This window comes from Ranitomeya variabilis, chromosome 2 (genome assembly GCF_051348905.1).
Source record: "Ranitomeya variabilis isolate aRanVar5 chromosome 2, aRanVar5.hap1, whole genome shotgun sequence".
Classification (NCBI taxonomy): domain Eukaryota; kingdom Metazoa; phylum Chordata; class Amphibia; order Anura; family Dendrobatidae; genus Ranitomeya; species Ranitomeya variabilis.
In genome coordinates, this window is record NC_135233.1 from 426,511,889 (window position 1) to 426,534,631 (window position 22,743).

General features: G+C 47.7%; 1 protein-coding gene across 19 annotated transcripts in view; it reads right to left on the reverse strand.

The window, feature by feature from the left end:
- Window positions 1-22,743, reverse strand: part of ATG13 (autophagy related 13) — a 60,593-nt gene that overhangs the window by 20,474 nt on the left and 17,376 nt on the right. For all 19 annotated transcript variants that reach the window (XM_077286877.1, XM_077286876.1, XM_077286875.1 and 16 more), the window contains exons 3-5: window positions 4,732-4,812; window positions 4,525-4,644; window positions 3,592-3,638 (exon numbers count right to left, since the gene is read on the reverse strand). In XM_077286877.1, the coding sequence (XP_077142992.1) occupies window positions 3,592-3,638; window positions 4,525-4,644; window positions 4,732-4,812 (248 nt within the window). The remainder of the gene's footprint in view (window positions 1-3,591; window positions 3,639-4,524; window positions 4,645-4,731; window positions 4,813-22,743) is intronic.

Consider the following 22,743-nt stretch of genomic DNA (forward strand, 5'->3'; position numbering starts at 1 on the left):
TGGGTCTATAAGCTAGCACTCAGCTTATATTTGGTCAGGTACAAGCAATCATATTGATCTCCCTTTAAGAGATCACCCTCACACTACCATCCTGCCGAGGACTCTTATACTGAAGCGCAGAGAGTGAGAGCGAGGCTGAGAGAGCTTCTTAGCATCTCGCTGTAAGACTGAGATCTTTTCCGGGGGAAGAAGAACCAACCCCCGGGATGAGTAGAGTATCATTCCTAGAAAGGAAATTCGCTGAGCCGGCACTGGGGAAGATTTTTTGAAGTTTATCTTCCAACCCAGGCGAGAAAGGGTATCTATTGTGATGGCCACGGCTTCCTTGCAGGAGCGGAAAGAGGGGCCTTTAATGAGGATATCGTCTAAATACGGGAGCGCCACCACTCCTCGGGTGTGGAGTATGGCCACGGCAGCCGCCATGACCTTGGTGAATACCCTGGGAGCGGTGGCGAGGCCGAATTGGAAGTGATCTTCCTGAACTGCAAAGGGAAGAAACCTTTAGTGAGAAGGTAAAATAGGAATGTGGAGGTATGCGTCCTGGATGCCTATAGACGCCAGGAACTTTTTCCATGGAGGCGATGACAGAAAGAAGCGATTTCATCCGGAACCGTCGTACCCTGACTAACCTGTTCAGCAGTTTTAGGTCCAGTATGGGCCGTACTGTACCGTCCTTCTTTGGAACAATGAAGAGGTTTGAATAAAAACCTTGAAACCTTTCGTTTTGAGGGACCGGAATAATAACTCCGTCTTTTCTCAGAGAGCTTATAGCTTTGAAGAACTCGGAAGGAGAAGACAAGAAAAAACGCTTTGGAGGATGAGATAAGAGATCTATCTTGTATCTGGAGGACACTAGATCGCGGACCCACTCGTCGTGAACGACCGAGAGCCACGCGGCACTGAAGGAAAGCAGGCGGCCGCCTACTTTGAGGGTGTCCCCCGGATACCGCAGGGAGTCATTTCGTGGAAGGTCTGCCCGTTCTGGCGCCTCTGGATCCCGGCTGCCTTGGCCTGCCTCTCCATGAAGGGGAAGGCTTAAAAGAGGCCTGTGAACCTGTGTCTCCACGTTGTGCCTGGCCAGAACCGGGAGATGTGGAAGTAGAGGACCAGTTTGAGTTGTAACGAAAAAAATCGGGACCGAGCCTGTAGTTGCAGGTTCCGAAAGGGCCGAGGGTCTCTGTTGTGGAAGAAATTTACTCATCCCTCCAGTGGCGTCAGAAATTAACTGGTCGAGCTTTTTGCCAAAAAGGCGACCGCTCTGATATGGAAGAGAAGTCAATGACTTTTTGAAAGTAGAATCCGCACACCAGTCCCTGAGCCATAAGGACCTCCGGATGGTGATGGCATTTGCTGCTGCTTGAGAAGCGCAGTCAGCGGCATCCAGGGACACGGTCACTACAAAATCTCCAGCTCTAGCTATCTGAGTAGTGAGGTCTGCTATCTCAAGGGGAAGATTGGTATCCAGTACTGCTGAAGACAAGACCTCATCCCAGTGGGTCATAGCCTTAGCCACCCACGTAGCGGCAAAAGATGGAAAGAGTGCGGCCGCTGAGGCTTCAAAGGCTGAACGCGCCATATTGTTGATCTGACAATCGGTTGTATTTTTGATAGAGGCGCCCTCCGAGGAGTATTAAACAGATTTGGTAGCCAGGCGCGATACCGGAGGATCTACTGGGGGAGATTGTGACCAATCTTTTCTTAGATCCTGGGCAAAGGGATATTTGGACTCCATGGGCTTCTGCCCTGTGAATCGTTTATCTGGACAGATCCTGTGGGACTCAACAATTTGCTTAAACTCGGGATGAGTGGTGAACACTCTGTGAGCTCGTTTGGTCCTCTTAAAGGACACGGCATGATCCGTTTTAGATAAGGGTTCCTCCTCGAGTCTCAAAGCCTTATTCACTGACTCAATTAGAGAGTCGAGAGTCTCCCGATCATGATGAAATTCCTGATCTAGGGACGTGTCAGAATCGTCCTCTGAAACAGGTTCTCTACTAGCCCCAATGGAAGGGGAGCAAGAAATGGAGCTCTCAGAACCCGAAAACCGTTGATGGTCTGGGGATATGGCATGAGTCCTTTTCCTGGAAGAGTGAGAACTCCTTGGCAACGTACGACCCCTGGAGTACGAGGGGTTCTGACCATCGGAAGCATCGTCTGTATTAGTGCCCTGGTTAGAGGAAGGGTCTCGGAACGAGTCTAACGCTTTTGCCAGGGATGCCATAGCCGGGTAAGGGAGGTAGCTCACTCAGGGGGACTAGGCTCACTGGGTTCAGTATCAGCAACAGGTGGTTCCTGAGCCTTCACCGGTTCACAAGCTGTGCATAATGCAGAATTGTGACCCCGGGGTAATGATACCTTACAAGAGGTACATGCAGCGAAAAATACAGTGTGGGTTTTCCCAGACTTTTTGTGAGGCTTTGGTTGAGACATAGTAAAGCCTGGAGGAAAGCGTTTACTAGCAGGGGAAGGGTTAAGCTATGTGTCTGCAGATTACCCAGGTCCTGTGTCATGAGTCCCCAGGGTAGGTCCACAGTGTAGGCAGAGAAAAACGCTAGTCCTGAGGGCTGTGATAGGAAACGCTGGAGCAGTGCTGCAGCATCAGGGCTGTGGGTGTCCCAAGATGGCCGCCGAGACCAGGAAGTGGGAGCTCATCACAGGGAACGAGAAGCGCAACAAAAAGTGGGTGGGGCTAACTGCCGGTGGGCGTGGCCAAAACTCCGGCCTGTATTGAGGGAAATGTTTTTTTCTTTTTTTCTTCTTCCGATATTAGCGCCATCATTGGCAGCACTCCTTCGTGGGGTTGCCGCACTACAGACCACCCACGGACGCAAGCTTAAGGTGCGGACCTCCCATACCCCGGGGACCAGGACCCCCCAGCGCCTCGGTCCCGCAGTGTACTCACGGTAGATGCGGTGGGCCGGTGCTCAATCCACCGTCGCCATAGCCAGGGAGGGGGTGGAGAGCTTCTGCTGCCATGTGTCATCCGCTATATCAGTGGTGATGCAGAGGGGGGCTGCACGGACGCCATATATATCATGTCTGGCTATGCACCTGGCTCCAGGAGAGGTAGATGGAGGGCTACTCCATGTGGTCGCCTGCTATGGAGGGGGGAGATCGGAACGCGAAGGAACCATCGCCCATAATATGAGCTCAGGGCTGGCATCCAACATTGCAGGAAAGGATACAGGAGGGACGCTCCACGTACTTGCCTGTTGATGGTTCGGGGGAGATCGGAGCCTAGAAAGGATCCGTCGCCCCCATTCGCTCCGTTAAAGAAAAAAATAGAACAAAAAATCAAAAATTTAAATAAAAACGGAGGGGTCTGAAACAGACCCAAGTGCCTCCAACAGACACTAAGCAAGAACTGGTTCACTGAGAGCCAGCAGGAGGGTGTATACTGCAGGGGAGGAGCTATTCTTTCTGTGTTTACCTAGTGTCCTCCTAGTGGCAGCAGCATAAGACCCATGGTCCTGTGTCCCCCAATGAGGCATAGGAGAAAACAGAAATAAATAACTGGTGCAAATTATATAGTAGAGAAATACATATTCACACTTCTCAAGATAAGGAAAAATTAAAAAGGTTTACACTAACTTTTCATTCATTTCCAGACACCAGACTTCCAGCTCCATGGAGTCTCCCTGCAAAATAAAAGCCAGAAGTGAGCCGAGAAAGCGGACAGGCCTGAGCCCTAGGACTGTTTGGAGGGTTTGCTACATCTGCACCCAATCTAGACCATCATGTCCACTCCACAGCGAGGACTTCAGGCACCGCGGTACCTTACAACCAACCCTCAGGAGGACGTTACATTAATATGGATGATGTGTAACTGACTTTACTGGATGCTCAGTAGCAAGTGCTGAGTTATGAGGTTTTTCCTAAACTAAACTTTAAGGGGTTTTCCTGTAGGAAGAGGATATCAACCATCTACAGGACAGGTGCTACCTTCTAGATCGCGCTCTGAGATCTCCCCAGATTCAGTCCTGTGTGAATGGAGTAGAAGTTGAGGGTACGCACTGACACTCCAGACATTTTCTATATGTTTGACCTCCGTTCCATTGAAGTGAAGGACATAAGCTCCAGGAGTCTCAGCGGTCAATCCCTCACCAATCTAAAAGGTATCACCTATACTGTGGATAGGGTCTAACTTTTAACCAGAATACCCCTCTATGTCACAGTGGAGAGAAAAGTAGTAGGGTGCATATTTTTTCCTCTGCTCCCCAAAGCTTCTTGTTAGTATAAACCTGTCAGATGAGAAATTCGGGGGTATAATTAAAGGGGGTTTTCCTATATCAGACACAAATATCTCTAAATGTCATAAACACCTGATCCTACCTCTGGGTCTGCCACCTATTTTGGGGGAAGATTTTCACATGTAGACATAGTGGTGGTCCAAGTGGTGGGATCTGAGCCTCTATGACATACTGAATATGTGCCATCACACAATAAAAATAATTAAAAGGAAATTTTATTAATTTTCGCTCGGATGAAGCCATCCCTTGTGCCTCATACACATTAGTCTCCTACCTCGGAGGTCTTCAGGGAGATCTCCACACACATGGAGCGCCCCACGGCTGGCAGCTGTCCAGAAAGCGCTTTCTTGGCTTCTTGCGTCACCTCGGGGATGTCTTTTATCGCCAAATTAAACTACAAAAAACAATACAGTTAATGCATATCCACATATAAAATATGTATGTGACGAGACTCCGCAGTAAAAAAAGAAAAATCTCTTACCCAGTCTGAACCTGTTGGAGAGGAAGACGAACGAGTGCAAATCTTATCTCCGAGCCGGGCTTGTACGATGACTTGCACTGCCTGTCGAATGAAGACATTACTAATGAAGGTTAAGAGCGCTGTCGCAAGAAAAGTGAAGATTATATTTCCCATTATATGTTACACAGCAATCAAAATGTTTCACTCTTATTAACATTTCTGTCTATGATCAGATCCAAAGAGATCTACAAAACAGTGAAGATTACATAGATATGAGGAGCTGCATGATCGTGTCCGCACACAGAAGACGTGGTCGAGATTCTCTAAGTGAATCTGTGAGATACCCAGAAAACCAAATTTTAACACCTCTAACCCCTTCCTTAAGCCCCTGTTGCTGCCATCTTTGTATGTGTACAAAAACCAGAGTGTGGTTAGGCTTCAAATGAGATGATTAACTTCCCTATATACGGTACTACAACATTGCAGTATGGCATAGCAGGTTCCAGTTCTCTGGGAAGACGACAAACCAGGTACAAAATAGCTAAATAAAATTAAAAAAAAAAAGTCCACATAAAAGTTTTAATTTCTCGAATGCAAAAAAAAAAGCATATTTAACATTGCCATGTGCTTAAATAGTTCGACCTCCAAAAATATCAAATTAACCCCTTCATGACCCAGCCTATTTTGACCTTAATGACCTGGCCGTTTTTTGCAATTCTGACCAGTGTCCCTTTATGAGGTAGTAACTCAGGAACGCTTCAACGTATCCTAGCGGTTCTGAGATTGTTTTTCGTGACATATTGGGCTTCATGTTAGTGGTAAATTTAGGACGATACATTTTGCGTTTATTTGTGAAAAAAATGGAAATTTGGCGAAAATGTTGAAAATTTCGCAATTTTCACATTTTGAATTTTTATTCTGTTAAAAGAGAGAGAGTTATGTGACACAAAATAGTTAATAAATAACATTTCCCACATGTCCACTTTACATCAGCACAATTTTGGAAAAGGAGATTTTTGTGTACTCACCGTAAAATCTCTTTCTCTTAGCCTCTAATTGGGGGACACAGGACCATGGGTGTTATGCTGCTGTCCACTAAGAGGCAACACTATGCATAATCTGAAAAAGATTAACTGTGGCTCCTCCTCTGCAGTATACACCCCTGGACGGCATCAGCCTTCTCCAGTTTTGAGCAAAAGCAGTAGGAGGAACGTAACATGAATAACATAAATATGCCTGTAAGAAGGCAACTATGTACGAGCTCAAGAAAACAATATGAGAACTCAACAGTTACAACGGCCCGGAAAGGGCAACAGGGTGGGAGTTGTGTCCCCCAATTAGAGGCTAAGAGAAAGATTTTACGGTGAGTACACAAAAATCTCCTTTACTCTGTCGCCTCATTGGGGGACACAGGACCATGGGACGTCCTAAAGCAGTCCCTGGGTGGGAAGCAATGGACGAATATTGTGCAGACAGGCCCCTATACTTAGGGCACCGCCGCCTGCAGAACACATCTACCCAGGCTTGCGTCCGCTGAGGACTGGGTATGAACCCTGTATTGTTTAGTAAACGTGTGTAGGCTAGTCCAAGAGGCCGCCTTACACACTTGTTGTGCCGAAGCCTGGTGCCGAATGGCCCAGGAGGCCCCTACCGCCCGTGTAGAGTGTGCCGTAATACCGGATGGAAGAGGAGAATTCTTAAGGCGGTAGGCCTCTTGTATGGTGGATTTGATCCACCTGGCAAGGGTAGCTTTGGAAGCTGGCAGACCCTTGCGGCCGCCTTCCGGAAGGAGGAAAAGAGAATCAGACCTCCGGAAGAAAGCAGTTCTAGACACGTATATACGCAATGCCCTGACGAGGTCAAGCGTATGCAGAGCCTTCTCCACTCTATGAACCGGGACCGGACAAAGGGATGGTAGTGAAATTTCCTCATTGAGGTGGAAATTGGACACAACCTTCGGAAGGAAGGATGGGATCGTACGAAGAACTACCTTGTCCTGGTGAAAGGCCATGAAGGGCCGTCTGCAGGAGAGTGCTGACAGTTCAGACACCCTGCGTAGCGAGGTGATTGCCACCAGGAAAACCACCTTCTGGGAGAGAAGGCGGAGCGGGACCTCCTTAAGGGGTTCGAAGGGTGGTTCCTGCAATGCTGTCAGGACCAGGTTGAGGTCCCACGTTTCTAGTGGTCGTCTGTAGGGGGGAACCAATCGGGAAACCCCGTGAAGAAAAGTCCTTACTTGCAGCTTGGTAGCAATGCGCCTTTGAAAAAAAGCACTGAGAGGGCTGACAAAGCACTGAGAGGGCTGACACCTGGCTCTTAAGCGAGCCCAATGACAGCCTGGCCTCCAGACCCAATTGGAGAAAACCAAGTACTTTGGGTAGGGAATAAGGGAGTGGGGTCTGGCCACGAGATTCACACCAGGTAAAGAAAGCTTTCCAGGTACGGTAATAAATCTTGCCAGAGGCTGGCTTCCGTGCCCTGATCATGGTTCCAATGACGTCCGTCGAGAGCCCTGCCTGGGTTAGAACCCAGGTTTCAAGGGCCATGCCGTCAAATTGAGAGCCCCTGAGTTCTGGTGGTAGAACGGGCCTTGTGATTGAAGATCCGGGCGGTCGGGGAGGCGCCAAGGGGCTTCTGCTGAAAGTTGTACGACGTTGGCATACCATGTACGTCTGGGCCAGACCGGTGCAATTAGGATGGTTGGAACTCCATCTTGCTTGATCTTCCTCACCACTCTGGATAACAGGGGGAGAGGTGGAAAAATGTATAGAGGCTGGAACTGGGTCCAGTCCTGAACCAGAGCGTTTGCTCCGAGCGACCGCGGATCGTGTATTCTGGCCATGAAGTTGGAGACAGTGGCATTGAAGTGGGATGCCATTAGGTCCACATCTGGGGTCCCCCAGCGATGGCAGATCTGACGAAAAATTTCGGGATGGAGAGACCACTCTCCCGAATCTATTCCTTGTCGTCTGCTTCCCAGTTGTCTACACCCGGAATGTGGACCGCCGAGAGAACCGAGCCTGTGTCCTCCACCCAGTGGAGGATATGTGACACTTCTCGCATCGCCTGGGTACTGCGGGTCTCCCCTTGGTGATTCACATATGCCACAGTGGTGGCATTGTCCGATTGTATTCTGATGTGAGAGGCTGCCAGTCAGTGATGGAAGGCCCTCAATGCCAGGAGGATAGCACGAATTTCCAGGATGTTGATGGGCATGGTCGCTTCCACTGGGGACCACTTGCCCTGTGGTGTAGGTGCACTGCACCCCAACCCGTCAGGCTCGCATCGGTGGTCAGAACCTTCCACTGACCTGTGAGAAAGGATTTCCCCTTTGCTAGCGAGGTTGGATTGAGCCACCAGTGCAGGGACCTCTTGGTTGACTACGTTAGCCGGAACTCCCTGTCGAGAGAGAAAGGGATTCCTGTCCCAGGACTTGAGAATGGCTAGTTGGAGAGGCCTGAGGTGAAACTGGGCCAAATTGGGACCGCTTCTATTGCTGCCCCATCCTGCCGAGGACTCATGGCAAACCGGAGAGATCGAGGGGGTTTGCGGAGGAGGATGCGAACTCCTAGGCGGAGAGCCAGTGCCTTGTCCCTGGGAAAGAGCACTAAACCCCTGGAGGTGTTGTATAGCATTCCCAGGAAGGTCAGAGACTGACTCAGGGTTAGTGATGACCTTTGTAGGTTGACTAACCAGCCCATGCGACTCAGAGTGTCGATTGTGATTGAGACGCTGAGCTCGCAGTCCTTGAAAGTAGGAGCCTTGATGAGTAGATCATCCAGGTATGGAACGACTACTATGCCTCTGGAGTGCAGGACGTCCATGGTGGCTGCCATGACTTTGGTAAACACTCTGGGAGCCATGGCGAGTCCGAACGGAAGAGCCACGAACTGGTAGTGGTCCTGGTCGATTGCGAACCTGAGAAAACTGACGAGCAGGTGCAATCGGTATATGCAGGTATGTGTCTTGTATTTCTATGAAGGCGAGATATTCTCCCTTCTCCATGGACGCAATGATGGACCGAAGGGGACTCCAGCGGAAGTGACGAACCCGTACATATTTGTTGAGTTGTTTTAGGTCCAGTATGGGCCGTACGCTGCCTCCTTTCTTGGGGACTACGAATAGATTGGAGTAGAACCCTCGGAAGCGCCCGGCCGTGGGAACCGGTACTATGACTCCTGCTTGAAGAAGCAAGGGAACCGCTTGGTGGAAGGCACGAGCCTTGGCTGGCGGTTTTGGGGGAACAGAAAGGAAGACTCGGTTCGGTGGGTTGGAGGTTGAACATTATCTTGTATCCGGAAGACACTAGTTCCCTGACCCACCTGCCTTCTGTAGTAGGCATCCAGACTTGCTGGAAGAGCAAAGTCGGCCGCCTACGGGTGGGATGTCTTCCGGGGTCCATGAGTCATGAGGAGGAAAAAATCTGAGGTTTACCTCCTTTGGCTTTGACTGGCCTGCTTTTAACTGCCAGGTCTTGTCCGACCTTTGCGTCGACCATGAGTTGTCCCTGTGTGGGGAACGGTTACGATTTTGTGCTGGACGCGAGACGGACCAGCCCGAGGAGTTCCGAAAGGATCGGAATCGGTTTTGTTACACTTCTTGTAAGTGCGTATAGGTTTCAGTTGAGGGAGAGAGGTACTCTTCCCCCCCCCCCCGGTGGCGTTGGATATCATGGTGTCCAACTTTTCACCGAAAAGTCACCCACTGAGATACGGGAGGTGCGTGAGGGACTTCTTTGAGGCTGCGTCCGCTTTTCATTCCGCAGCCAGAGGATACGCCGAATCGTGATGGTGTTTGATGCTATCCCCGCTACGCCCCTTGCTGAATCCAGAGCTGCTTGAAGCATGTAATCTGCTACAACTGCTATTTGAACCGCTTGGTCCGACAGCTCAGGAGCAGATGCTTGGAGGCCAGCTGTAAATTTTTGGCCCAAGCCAGTATGGCCTTGGCAGCCCAAACTGAAGCAAACGTGGGAGCCAGGGAGGCCCCTGCCGCCTCAAAAATTGAACGAGCCATGCGATCTAACTGCCGGTCTGCTGCGTCCCTGAAGGTTGAGCTATCTGGCAGTGAAAGGAGAGTCTGTGCTGCTAGTCTAGAGACTGGGGGGTCCACTTCGGGTGGATCTGTCCATTCCTTGGTGTCCTTCTGTGGGAAAGGGTACCCCCTTGCCTCCAGATATTTGCGATTAGCGAATTTTTTCTCGAGCTGTGAGAACTGCTTTTTAAGGATCGCTTTAAACTCTGGGTGGTTAGAGAAAACCTTAGGCGGCTTCAGAGGTCCTTCAAAGGAAATCCTCTGATGGCAGATTAGAAATGTCCAGCACCCGATGGATGGAAGAGATTATGTCCTCGACTAGCGCTGTATTGCTAGGGGGGATGGGGATCAGAGACCCCTCAGTTTCCCTGTCTGAGTCAGAGTCGCAGATGCCTTCCGAATCCTGTGTATCACTGAGGCGTCCCCTGCTGGGTGAGCTGGGGAGGAGGCCTTCTCTGGTCGGGGACTGCGGAGATCTGCATTGTCTGCCCCTGGAAGGGGACGGTCTAGATGACTTGGAACTACGGTGTCTCTCCCTAGAAGGTGATGACTGTGTGCTATGGGATGACGCAGATGGACTTGACCTATGGGTCCGCTTGCGTCCTGACCTAGACGTGGATGTGCCAGGTCGTTCTGTTCCTGAGTCAAGCTCTCCATTTGCAGGGTAGCGGTCATAGCCGAGGCATGACTCTGCAGAGCCTGAAGCAATGTGGAGGTTTGGTTATTTATAGACTGAGTCATAGATTGCGACCTCTGAGAGACCCTTTCCGGCGTGGCATTAGACACCGAGGCATTGGCAGGGGCTTCTTGGGGCTCTGATGCAGTAGTCTGGATGCAGTCAGTAGTCTGGATGCAGTCCTGGCAGCGCGTTACGTGCTGCCACTGGGGAGAGCGGTCCTGCAGGCTGTACAGAATGCATAATAGCAGTCCTGCCTGGTTCTCTTGGACCTTGAGCCCGGCATAGTGCACAGAGTGCAGAAGGGCTGGCTGCAGAGGACCTTACAGGGGTAGAGAAACCTATAGGGGAGCGTTATAGGTAATATGGATTCACAGCCGAGTAAAACAACCCAGCTGTGATCTTACCCCACCAGTATGCCCCTAGGTTCAGCGCCGAAGATCCACAGTCTTGTTCCCCCCGGAGACTGGCTGGCCTGGTCCTGCTGACCGGGAGATGCAGGGTTAATCCTTGCTGCAGTAGAAATGGCCGCCGAGGAGAAGAGACAGGGGAGAAGAGGGCGGAGAGCTGAAAAAAAGGCAGCAAAGCTGTGTAAAAACGCGCCCTTTCTGTCTCAATCCACCCCCTTTATGACACTGTAGAGTGTCATATTTGTCATCCGGGGGGGGCGGAGAGGAGGCGGCGGCTAGAGCTAGGCCGAAGCCTAAATTAGATGTCCATGGTGTTTCAGTCGGATCTGAACCGAACTCCCCCCCCCGGATTTAAAGGCAGGATAGCGGTGGGGCTGTAAACGGAAGGGGGGCCCTGTGAGGGGTCCCCCTGAGGCAGTATAGAGCTGGTGCTGCCGCAGAGACAGGGGCGCAGGGAGCCCTGTGTCTGTATGTGCCATGCCTGCCTGCACTCCCCCCGGCCCCAACAGGAGCCCGCAGCTGGGCTGGGGTCCCTGGATGCAGGCGAAGGGTGCTGGCCCATTGCTGGGAGCTGTAGAAAGCTGCCTGTACAGACCCAACCTGAGGTGTCTCAACCTAATGCCCCCAGAGGGGGATTAGGGAGGGTGCTGTTGTCACCTGCAGGGGGCTTTATCCTCGCCTCAACCTCAACCCAGAAACCAAAAGGAATTGGGGAAGGAGGGGGAGTCTCGACTTCGAACCAGCACCCGAGGGAATGGGGAAGGAGCGGTATGGGGAATAGCCATCTCTACTTCAACCGGGCATAGGGGGCCGAGGAAGGAGCCATGCCGGGAGTCTCACAGGAGACCCACTTTTCTTCATCTGTAATCAGTCGGAAAAAAACGGAGTAAAAAAATCTTAGGTGTGCCTCCTATGCGACACTAAGCAAAAACTGGAGAAGGCTGATGCCGTCCAGGGGTGTTTACTGCAGAGGAGGAGCCACAGTTAATCTTTTTCAGATTATGCATAGTGTCGCCTCCTAGTGGACAGCAGCATAACACCCATGGTCCTGTGTCCCCCAATAAGGCGATAGAGTAACAAATTTTCTTTTTTTACTAGGAAGTTATAAGGGTTAAAATTTGACCAGTGATTTCTCATTTTTACAACGAAATTTACAAAACCATTTTTTATAGGGACCACCTCACATTTGAAGTCAGTTTGAGGGGTCAATATGGCTGAAAATACCCAAAAGTTACACCATTCTAAAAACTGCACCCCTCAAGGTGCTCAAAACCACATTCAAGAAGTTTATTAACCCTTCAGGTGCTTCACAGCAGCAGAAGCAACATGGAAGGAAAAAATGAACATTTAACTTTTTAGTCACAAAAATGATCTTTTAGCAAAATTTTTTTTTTTTTCCCAAGGGTAAAAAGAGAAACTGGACCCCAAAAGTTATTGCACAATTTGTCCTGAGTACGCCAATACCCCATATGTGGGGGGGAACCACTGTTTGGGCGCACGACAGGGCTCGGAAGGGAAGGAGAGCCATTTGACTTTTTCAATGAAAAATTGGCTCCAATCTTTAGCGGACACCATGTCGCGTTTGCAGAGCCCCTGTGTGCCTAAACATTGGAGCTCCCCCACAAGTGACCCCATTTTGGAAACTAGACCCCCCCAGGAACTTATCTAGATGCATAGTGAGCACTTTGAACCCCCAGGTGCTTCACAAATTGATCCGTAAAAATGAAAAAGTACTTTTTTTTTTTCCACTAAAAATTTCTTTTAGCCTCAATTTTTTCATTTTCACATGGGCAACAGAATAAAATGGATACTAAAATGTGTTGGGCAATTTCTCCTGAGTACACCGATACCTCATATGTGGGGGTAAACTACTGTTTGGGCACACAGCAAAGGCTCGGAAGGGAAGGAGCGCCATTTGACTTTTGAATGAAAAATTAGCTCCAATCGTTAGCGGACACCATGTCGCGTTTGGAGAGCCCCTGTGTGCCTAAACATTGGAGCTCCCCCACATGTGACGCCATTTTGGAAACTAGACCCCCCCAGGAACTTATCTAGATGCATAGTGAGCACTTTGAACCCCCAGGTGCTTCACAAATTGATCCGTAAAAATGAAAAAGTACTTTTTTTTTTTTTTTTCCACAAAAAATTTCTTTTAGCATCAATTTTTTCATTTTCACATGGGCAACAGAATAAAATGGATCCTAAAATGTGTTGGGCAATTTCTCCTGAGTACACCGATACCTCATATGTGGGGGTAAACTACTGTTTGGGCACACGGCAAGGCTCGGAAGGGAAGGAGCGCCATTTGATTTTTGAATGAAAAATTAGCTCCAATCGTTAGCGGACACCATGTCTCGTTTGGAGAGCCCCTGTTTGCCTAAACATTGGAGCTCCCCCAGATGTGACCCCATTTTGGAAACTAGACCTCCCCTGGAACTAATCTAGATTTGTGGTGACCCTTTAAACCCCCAAGTGCTTCACAGAAGTTTATAACGAAGAGACGTGAAAATAAAAAATCATTTTTCTTTCCTCAAAAATTATTTTTTAGTCCGCAATTTTTTATTTTCACAAGAGTAACAGGAGAAATTGCACCCCAAAAGTTTTTGTCCAGTTTGTCTTGAGTACACTGATACCCCATATGTGGGGGTAAACCACTGTTTGGGCACACGTCGGGGCTCGGAAGGGAAGTAGTGACGTTTTGAAATGCAGACTTTGATGGAATGGTCTGCGGGCGTCACGTTGCGTTTGCAGAGCCCCTGATGTGCCTAAACAGTAGAAACCCCCCACAAGTGACCCCATTTTGGAAACTAGACCCCCGAAGGAACTTATCTAGATGTGTAGTGAGCACTTTGAACCCGAAGTGCTTCACAGAATTTTATAATGCAGAGCCGTGAAAATAAAAAAAATAATTTTTCATTCCTCAAAAATTATGTTTTAGCAAGCAATTTTTTATTTTCGCAAGGGTAACAGAAGAAATTAGACCCCAATAGTTGTTGCCCAGTTTGTCCTGAGTATGCTGGTACCCCATATGTGGGGGTAAACCACTGTTTGGGCGCACGTCGGGGCTCGGAAGGGAGGGAGCACCATTTGACTTTTTGAACGCAAGATTGGCTGGAATCAATGGTGGCGCCATGTTGCGTTTGGAGACCCTTGATGTGCCTAAACAGTGGAAACCCCTTAATTCTAACTCCAACACTAACCCCAACACACCCCTAACCCTAATCCCAACTCTAGCCATAACCCAATCACAACCCTAACCCCAACACACCCCTAACCACAACCCCAACACACCCCTAACCCTAATCCGAACCCTAACCCCAACACACCCCTAACCCTAACCATAACCACAAGCCTAATCTTTACCCTATTTCCAACTCTAGCCATAATTCCAACCCTAACTCTAATTCCAACCCTAAGGCTATGTGCCCACGTTGCGGATTCGTGTGAGATTTTTCCGCACCATTTTTGAAAAATCCGCAGCTAAAAGGCACTGCGTTTTACCTGCGGATTTACCGCGGATTTCCAGTGTTTTTTGTGCGGATTTCACCTGTGGATTCCTATTCAGGAACAGGTGTAAATCGTTGCAGAATCCGCACAAAGAATTGACATGCTGCGGAAAATTCAACGCAGTGTTTCCGCGCGGTATTTTCTGCACCATGGGCACAGCGGATTTGGTTTTCCATAGGTTTACATGGTACTGTAAACCTGATGAAAAACTGCTACGAATCCGCAGCGGCCAATCTGCTGCGGATCCGCAGCCAAATCTGCACCGTGTGCACATAGCCTAATTCTAACCCTAACCCTAGTTCTAACCCTAATTCTAACCCTAACCATAACCCTAACCCTAGTTCTAACCCTAACCCTAGTGGAAAAATAAAAGTAAATATAATTTCTTTATTTTATTATTGTCCCTACCTATGGGGGTGATAAAGGGGGGGTTCATTTACTATTTTTTTTATTTTGATCACTGTGATAGGTTTTATCACAGTGATCAAAACGTACCTGGAACGAATCTGCCGGCCGGCAGATTCGACGGGCGCACTGCGCATGCGCCCGCCATTTTGGAAGATGGCGGCACCCATGGATCAGACTGACGGACACCAGGAGGCCTCGGTAAGTATTGGGGGGGGGGAGGAATCGGAGCACGGGGGTGGGATAGGAGCACAGGGGGGTGGGATCGGAGCACGGGGGGAGCAGACAGGAGGACGGGGGAGCGGACGAAGGGGAGCGGAGCACCGGACGGAGGACTGGGGAGGAGATTTGGTGGCGGTGGGGGCAGATCAGGGTTTCCAGCCATGGCCAATGATACTGCAGCATCGGTCATGGCTGGATTGTAATATTTCACCAGTTTTCATAGGTGAAATATTACAAATCGCTCCGATTGGCTGTTGAAAGTGAAACAGACAATCAGAGCGATCAAAGCCACGGGGGGGGTTACTTTCAATTAACCCCCCAATGTATCCCCCCGGGGCCCCTAATGAATTGAGCAAATACCTTCCGTTGCCGTTTTCGCCTGTGAGCGGCGCTATGCTGGCGGCTGAGTCCAGGTCACGTGACCCCTAGGTTGTGCAGGCGGTGCTGGGGGTCTGTGTGCCGGCACCGGGATGTGCTGGGGGTCAGCGTGTCGGCGCCAGGATGTGCGGGCGGTGCTGGGGTCTGCTGCGGGGGGCACAGTGGTGTGTCCGTGTACAGACATCGTCCGATGGCACTACAAGTCCCATCGGGCTCTGCCTGCTACAGTGACAGTGAATGACACATTAGCCGGATGATGGGACTACTACTGTTGAATGTAAAAAAAAAAAAAAAAACACATACACATATACAGTGCATACATACCTACAACACACACGCCATGTGACATGTAATATGTGACATCATGCAACATGTGACAACGTGCGACATGTGACAACGTGCGACATGTGACAACGTGCGACATGTGACAACGTGCGACATGTGACAACGTGCGACATGTGACATGCATCATACGACATGCAATGACATGCAACATGCGACATGTGACAAAATGTGACGACATGCACCATGCGATATGCGATGACATGCAGCATGCGACGACATGCACCATGTGATGACATGTGACAGCATGCGACAACATGCACCATGCGACGACATGCAACATGTGGCGACATGCAACATGCGATGACATGCAACATGCGATGACATGCAATGACATGCAACATGTAACATGCGACGACCTGCACCATGCGACGACATGCAACATGTGACATGCACCATGCGACGACATGCAACATGCAGCGACATGCAACATGCAGCATGCACCATGTGACAACATGCAACGACATGCACCATGCGACAACATGCACCATGCGACGACATGCAACATGCACCATGCGGCGACATGCAACAGCATGCGATGACATGCAGCATGCGACATGCGATGACATGCGACATGTGACGACATGCACCATGCAACATACGACATGCGATGACATGCGGCATGCTGCACGCGACGACATGCAACATGCGACGACATGTGACATGCAACATACAGTACGTACAGTAAAACACACACATACATATATATATATATATATATATATACACACATATATACATACAGTACATATAATAGAGTACATACTCACCATCACTTGTCACCTTGATCCCTGAAGCCAGTGTCATCTGTAAAAAATATTAAAATAATAAACAAACACTATACTCCCTGATCTGCAGAAATCCAATTAAAACGAGTGTCCCTCGACGATCTCCCGTGGAGAGCAGGAGCATCAGCTGATGCGACCGCTCTCTAGGGGCTCCAGGAATACAATGATGGAAGGTATCCTTCCACAATGTATTCCTCACAATGTATTCCTACGCCCCTGTGAGAAAATAGTCCCTAGTCTCACTTATGGCATTGCTGTGTGAGAAGTTTTCCCAGGCAGCAATTGCAATAAAGTGAGACTTTGTCCTAAGCAGGACTGTGGAGTCGGAGTCGTGGAGTCGGAGTTAGTTTTGGTTGGAGTCGGAGTTGGTAGAAATGTACCGACTCCAGCTTTAAAAAAAATGTATTAATATTTCATAATTGAACTTTCATATGAGTTTTATAAATGTTACTCAAATATATATGTTCTATCAAACTATGAACAACAGTGATAAGCAGTTCTGCTGGAGATAGAGACATTTCTTACTTCTTGTGTCACTGTTCTCCACTGCCCTTATCTAATCTTATACTTGGTTAACCTCATGGTGCCCCAACAACCCTACTTACAATGTATGAAACTGAAAGTGAAAATGTGTTGCAAATTCTTAGTAGTAAAGCTCCTCCTCTAGACTAGATGTTTACTAGGTGTACGTCTTCCAAGCATCTCACAGCTGCTACTCAGAAGAGGAAGACTGTAAGGGTACCGTCACACAGTCACACTTTGATCGCTACGACCGTACGATCCGTGACGTTCCAGCGATATCCATACGATATCGCTGTGTCTGACACGCAGCAGCGATCAGGGATCCTGCTGAGAATCGTACGTCGTAGCAGATCGTATGGAACTTTCTTTCGTCGCTTGATCACCCGCTGACATCGCTGGATCGTTGTGTGTGACAGCGATCCAGCGATGTGTTCGCTTGTAACCAGGGTAAACATCGGGTTACTAAGCGCAGGGCCGCGCTTAGTAACCCGATGTTTACCGTGGTTACCAGCGTAAAAGTAAAAAAAAAAAAAACAGTACATACTTACATTCCGGTGTCTGTCCTCCGGCGTCTCAGCTTCTCTGCACTGTGAGCGCCGGCCAGCCAGAAAGCGAGCACAGCGGTGACGTCTGACGTCACCGCTGTGCTTTCCGGCTCTGCTGCTTACACAGTGGAGAGAAGCAGAATGCCGGGGGACAGACACCGGAATGTAAGTATGTACTGTTTGTTTTTTTTTACGTTTACGCTGGTAACCAGGGTAAACATCGGGTTACTAAGCGCGGCCCTGCGCTTAGTTACCCGATGTTTACCCTGGTTACCCGGGGACTTCGGCATCGCTCCAGCGCCGTGATTGCAACGTGTGACCGCAGTCTACGACGCTGGAGCGATACTCATACGATCGCTGCGACGTCACGATCGTGCCGTCGTAGCGATTAAAATGGTACTGTGTGACGGTACCCTAAGAAGTATTATCCTTTCAACAAACTTTGCATCAGTTAACTGAGTACATGAGGAATAACAGTATTACTGACCACTATATCAGTTGTACGACCTGGCAATAATTTTGTACAATTGTTTTTAGGAAAAACAATTGTCATTTGGATTGTGAATGCAGAATTAAAAACCTGAGTGTCAAAGAAGCATCACATTAAATCAGCTGTATTTGAACATTTCACCATCACACAAGATAGAAAACATTATGTCTGTCAGTGTATGACAAATGATCCAGACGAAAACAAATGCTGTGAAGCCAAGATCAGTGCATATTCAGGCAAAGATAAAAATGCTCCTACCAGAGCTTCTGGATGAAAGCGCTGTAAATGTCTCTTTAGATTAGAAGTACTGAAAGCAGGGGATGAAAAAGACTGCATCCAAACAAATGAACCAGTGCCCAGCTCTTCCAGCCAAACAAAGGAGCAGAGAACTTTGCAGCCATCAGTTGCAAGATAGTTTGTCAGTGACAAAGTTACTGTGACAATGACAGTAGATACATTGAAAAAACAGATCATAGAGCTTGTTGTAAAGGATAGTGTGCCTATTTCATTATTTTCACGACCAGCTTTTGTGTGTCTGAATGGGGAAATGGCCGCAAGCTTGGTGTTTCTCTGGAGAGAGAGAGTATTAGAAAATTAGTAATCGAAGAAGCTTTTAAACAAAAGGAAGAACTTAAAAAACTCTCAAGGGACGCTTTCTGTTTCTGAAAATGGATGCCTGCACACGTCACAGAGTGAACTATAGTAAAAGACACCAAAGCTCATCACACCAGTGAGTTTCTCCAGGTCTTGGTGGAAAAGGTTCTGCAAGACTATGAACTTAAAAAAGAGCAAGATCTTTCTGTCGTAACTGACAATGCTTCAAATATGATAAGTACTATTAAGTTAATGAATGAGAGTAATGATGGTGACCAGCAGCTAGAAGAACATTCTGGGTCCACAGACACAGAAGTGTTTGAAATAGAGGAACACAGTATTGTAACTGAGGAGCAAACTGAAGTTGCTTCAGATGAACAGCAACATGATAGTTTAGATGATCTTGTTGAAACTGTGTCAATACGTTCATTCATCACATGCGCTTTGTTGTGCATACGCTACAGCTGGCTATAAGAGACAGTCTGCAAGAAGGACATGCTGCTGCACTGATTGGCAAGGTGATAAAATGGGCTACTGTTGCCAGAACCCCTAAAGTTGACTCAATTTTGAAGAGACGTGCTGGAAAAGGGGCAATTATTGATCAAGCCACACGATGGGGCAGTACTTACTTAATGATTCAGCGCTTGGTTGAACTGAAAACCTTTCTTGTAGACATGCCTCAACTGACGCTAAATGAAAGTCAGTGGAATCAGGTGACTGAGCTGGAAAAATTGCTAGAGCACCCATTTACAGTGACTAAAAAATTACAAGCAGAGGACTTAACTCCAGGTATTTTCTTAAAGGAGTGGAAGAATATGATGTTTCGCCTGTCCCAAAGAGGAGGGTTAATTGCAAGTGGCATTGCTACATCAATGAAACGGAGAGAGGAGTTACTATTACAAAATAACATTCTTTTGGCAGCTGTTTATGTAGACCCAATGCATCGGATTCTTCTAGATGATCAACAGCTAACTAAAGGAAAAGAAGCTCGGTTTGAAATAGCAGTAAGGATGAAAGGGTTGCAGAACAGTCAGGAGGAACAAGAAGAATTTGGATGTCCTGCCACATCTTCACCCTCATCAACTGATGAAGAATTTAATTTCGAAAAATATTTGGATCACAAGGACCGTGCAAAGCGTTCCCGCATAGAAGAGGAGTCATCCCCATCAAAGAACACAGCCAGTACATTTCAGCAGAATTTTTCATGTGCACTAAAAGAAATTGAGAAATTTGACCGTTCATCAAAAATAACAGTGCAACAAGCGATTCCTCTGTATCCTGACATTGTCAGAGATGTTGCCCGAGTGGTTACTGCTTTGCCACCAACCCAAGTTAGTGTAGAGAGGTTGTTCTCTGCTCTCAAAATAATTAGATCAGATTTGAGGGCATCCATGAAGGAGGATCTGACAGAGGCAATACTTTTTCTAAGGACAAATTTATAGATTTCTTCTTATTAACTGCATAACAGTGTTTATTGCATATTTACTTACAAGAGTTTAGAAAAGTTTATAAAAGTTATTTGCTATATTCTAATTGTATTCTAATAAATATAGATTTTGCTCTAAATGGTCTGATTACTTATATGATGGTGAGAAACTGAATAAGCACGATGTTAATATTTTACAACAGTAAATTTATTGTTACGAATTGGCCATTTATGAAGGAGTCGGAGCCGGAGTCGGAACCTGATAAAATCCAGGGGTCGGAGTCGCAACTGTGGCTTACTGACTCCACAGCCCCGGTCCTAAGGTAACCTCTCAGTGATGCACTGCAGGAGCCATTGTCTCCTGTCAGTGTGTCACTGAGGGTCCTATAGGGCATTGACATCACCTGATGTCACTGTTCTATAGGGGAGATCGTCGTGGAACACTTGTTATTAATTGGACTACGGCGGACAGGTAGTATACGGTTTATTATTTTACGTTTTTTGCAGGCGCTGAAGTATGGTAAGTATGGTTAATTGAATAATATTAAGATACTTTTTTCCTAATGTGTGTGTTTTATTAACCCTTTACTAGTATTGGATTAATAATGGATAGGCGTCTTATTGACGCCTCTCCCTTATTAACCCGGCTTAATGTCACCTTACAAAAGCAAGGTGACATTAACCCCTTATTACCCCATATCCCACCGCTACACGGGAGTGGAAAGAGAGGGGCTAAGTGCCGGATTTGGCGCATCTTACAGATGCGCCATTTCTGGGGCGCCTGCGGACTGGTATTTGCAGCCGGGGGGGACCAATATCCATGGCCCCTCTCTAGGCTATGAATATCAGCCCGCAGGTGTCTGCGCAGCCTTTCTGGCTATAAAATATAGGGGGACCTCACGTCATTTTTTTGGGGGGGGTCCCCCTGTTTTAATAGCCAGTAAAGGCTACGCAGGCAGCTGCGGGCTGATATTCATAGCAGGCTACAAATATTGGCCCCCGGTCGTCGGCTTTCCCCCTCTAATGCAGAAAATTGCGCTGTAGCCCACGCTGTTTTTTTTCCGTTTTTTTTTATTAAACGCTCATTAAGGCCTCTTTCATACTTGCGTCGGTACGGGTCCGTCGCTATGCGTCGGGCCTACGTACCGACGCACGTTGTGAAATTTGTGCACGACATGGGCAGCGGATGCAGTTTTTCAACGCATCTGCTGCCCATTCTGAAGTCCGGGGCGGAGTTTTGACCGTGCATGCGCGGTAGAAAATGGCGGACGCGACGGACAAAAAAAACGTTCACTTAAACGTTTTTTCGTGCCAACGGTCCGCCAAAACACGACGGACGCGACGTGTGGCGATCCGTCGCTAATACAAGTCTATGGGTAAAAAACGCATCCTGCGAGCACAATGGCAGGATCCGTTTTTTTCCCAAAAAGACAGATTGCTAAAAACGCAAGTGTGAAAGTAGCCTTAGAAACATCGGCCTTTCTATTATATATCTATGGATATATCTATCTATAGATATATTTATAGATAGATATATCTATAGATACATAGATGTATCTATCCATATATCTGGCTGCTTTCACACATCAGGCTTTTGCCGTCAGGCACAATCCGGCGAGTTTTTAAAAAAAAGGATCCGTTTTTTTCTGCCTGATCCGTTTTTTTCTCATAGCGTTGTATTAGCGCCGGATTGCGCCTGATGGCCACACGTTTCATCCGTTTTTTGTCGGATCCGTCAAAAAAGCTGTTTCCGCCGGACGGAAAACACATACAGAGGAACGGTTTTTCTGTCCGGCGAAAAAACCCACAGCGATGGATCCGGCGGAAAACGTATAAAACTGAGATGTGAAATGATGAATCCAGCCTCCGAATCTGTTTTTTCATGCATGTTTCCATTCAAATCATGCACATTTTCTGTTTGTTTATTTCCAAAAACTGCATCAAAACCGCGCAAAATCCGCACCAAAAACAGCATCAAAACGGCACCAAAAACTGCATCAAAAACTCCATCAAAACCTGGTGCAGTTTTGATGCAGTTTTTGGTGCGGTTTTGATGCAGTTTTTGGTGCGGTTTTGATGCAGTTTTTGGTGCGGCTTTGATGCAGTTTTTGGTGCGGCTTTGATGCAGTTTTTGGTGCGGCTTTGATGCAGTTTTTGGTGCGGCTTTGATGCAGTTTTTGGTGCGGCTTTGATGCAGTTTTTGGTGCGGCTTTGATGCAGTTTTTGGTGCGGCTTTGATGCAGTTTTTGGTGCGGCTTTGATGCAGTTTTTGGTGCGGCTTTGATGCAGTCTTTGGTGCAGTTTTGATGCAGTCTTTAGTGCGGTTTTGATGGCAGTTCTTGGTGCGGTTTTTGTGTGTTTTTCATGCAGTTTTTGGTGCAGTTTTGATGCAGTGTTGATGCAATTTTGATGTGGTTTTGATGCAGTTTTTGGTGTGTTTTTTGCGCGGTTTTGATGCATTTTTTAATTCGCTTTTGGTGCGGTTTTTGCGCGGTTTTTATGCGTTTTGGTGCGTTTTTGAAAGCTAAATAAAGATGTATTATTGAACAAAAAAAAAAGATTTGTGATGTCATTATTGTCCAACCTCCTCTTTTACATTTGTCCAACCCACACTGCATTACACACACAGATAGATGATAGATGAAATGGATAGACAGATCTACATATAGATAGATCTATAGATGCATACATCTA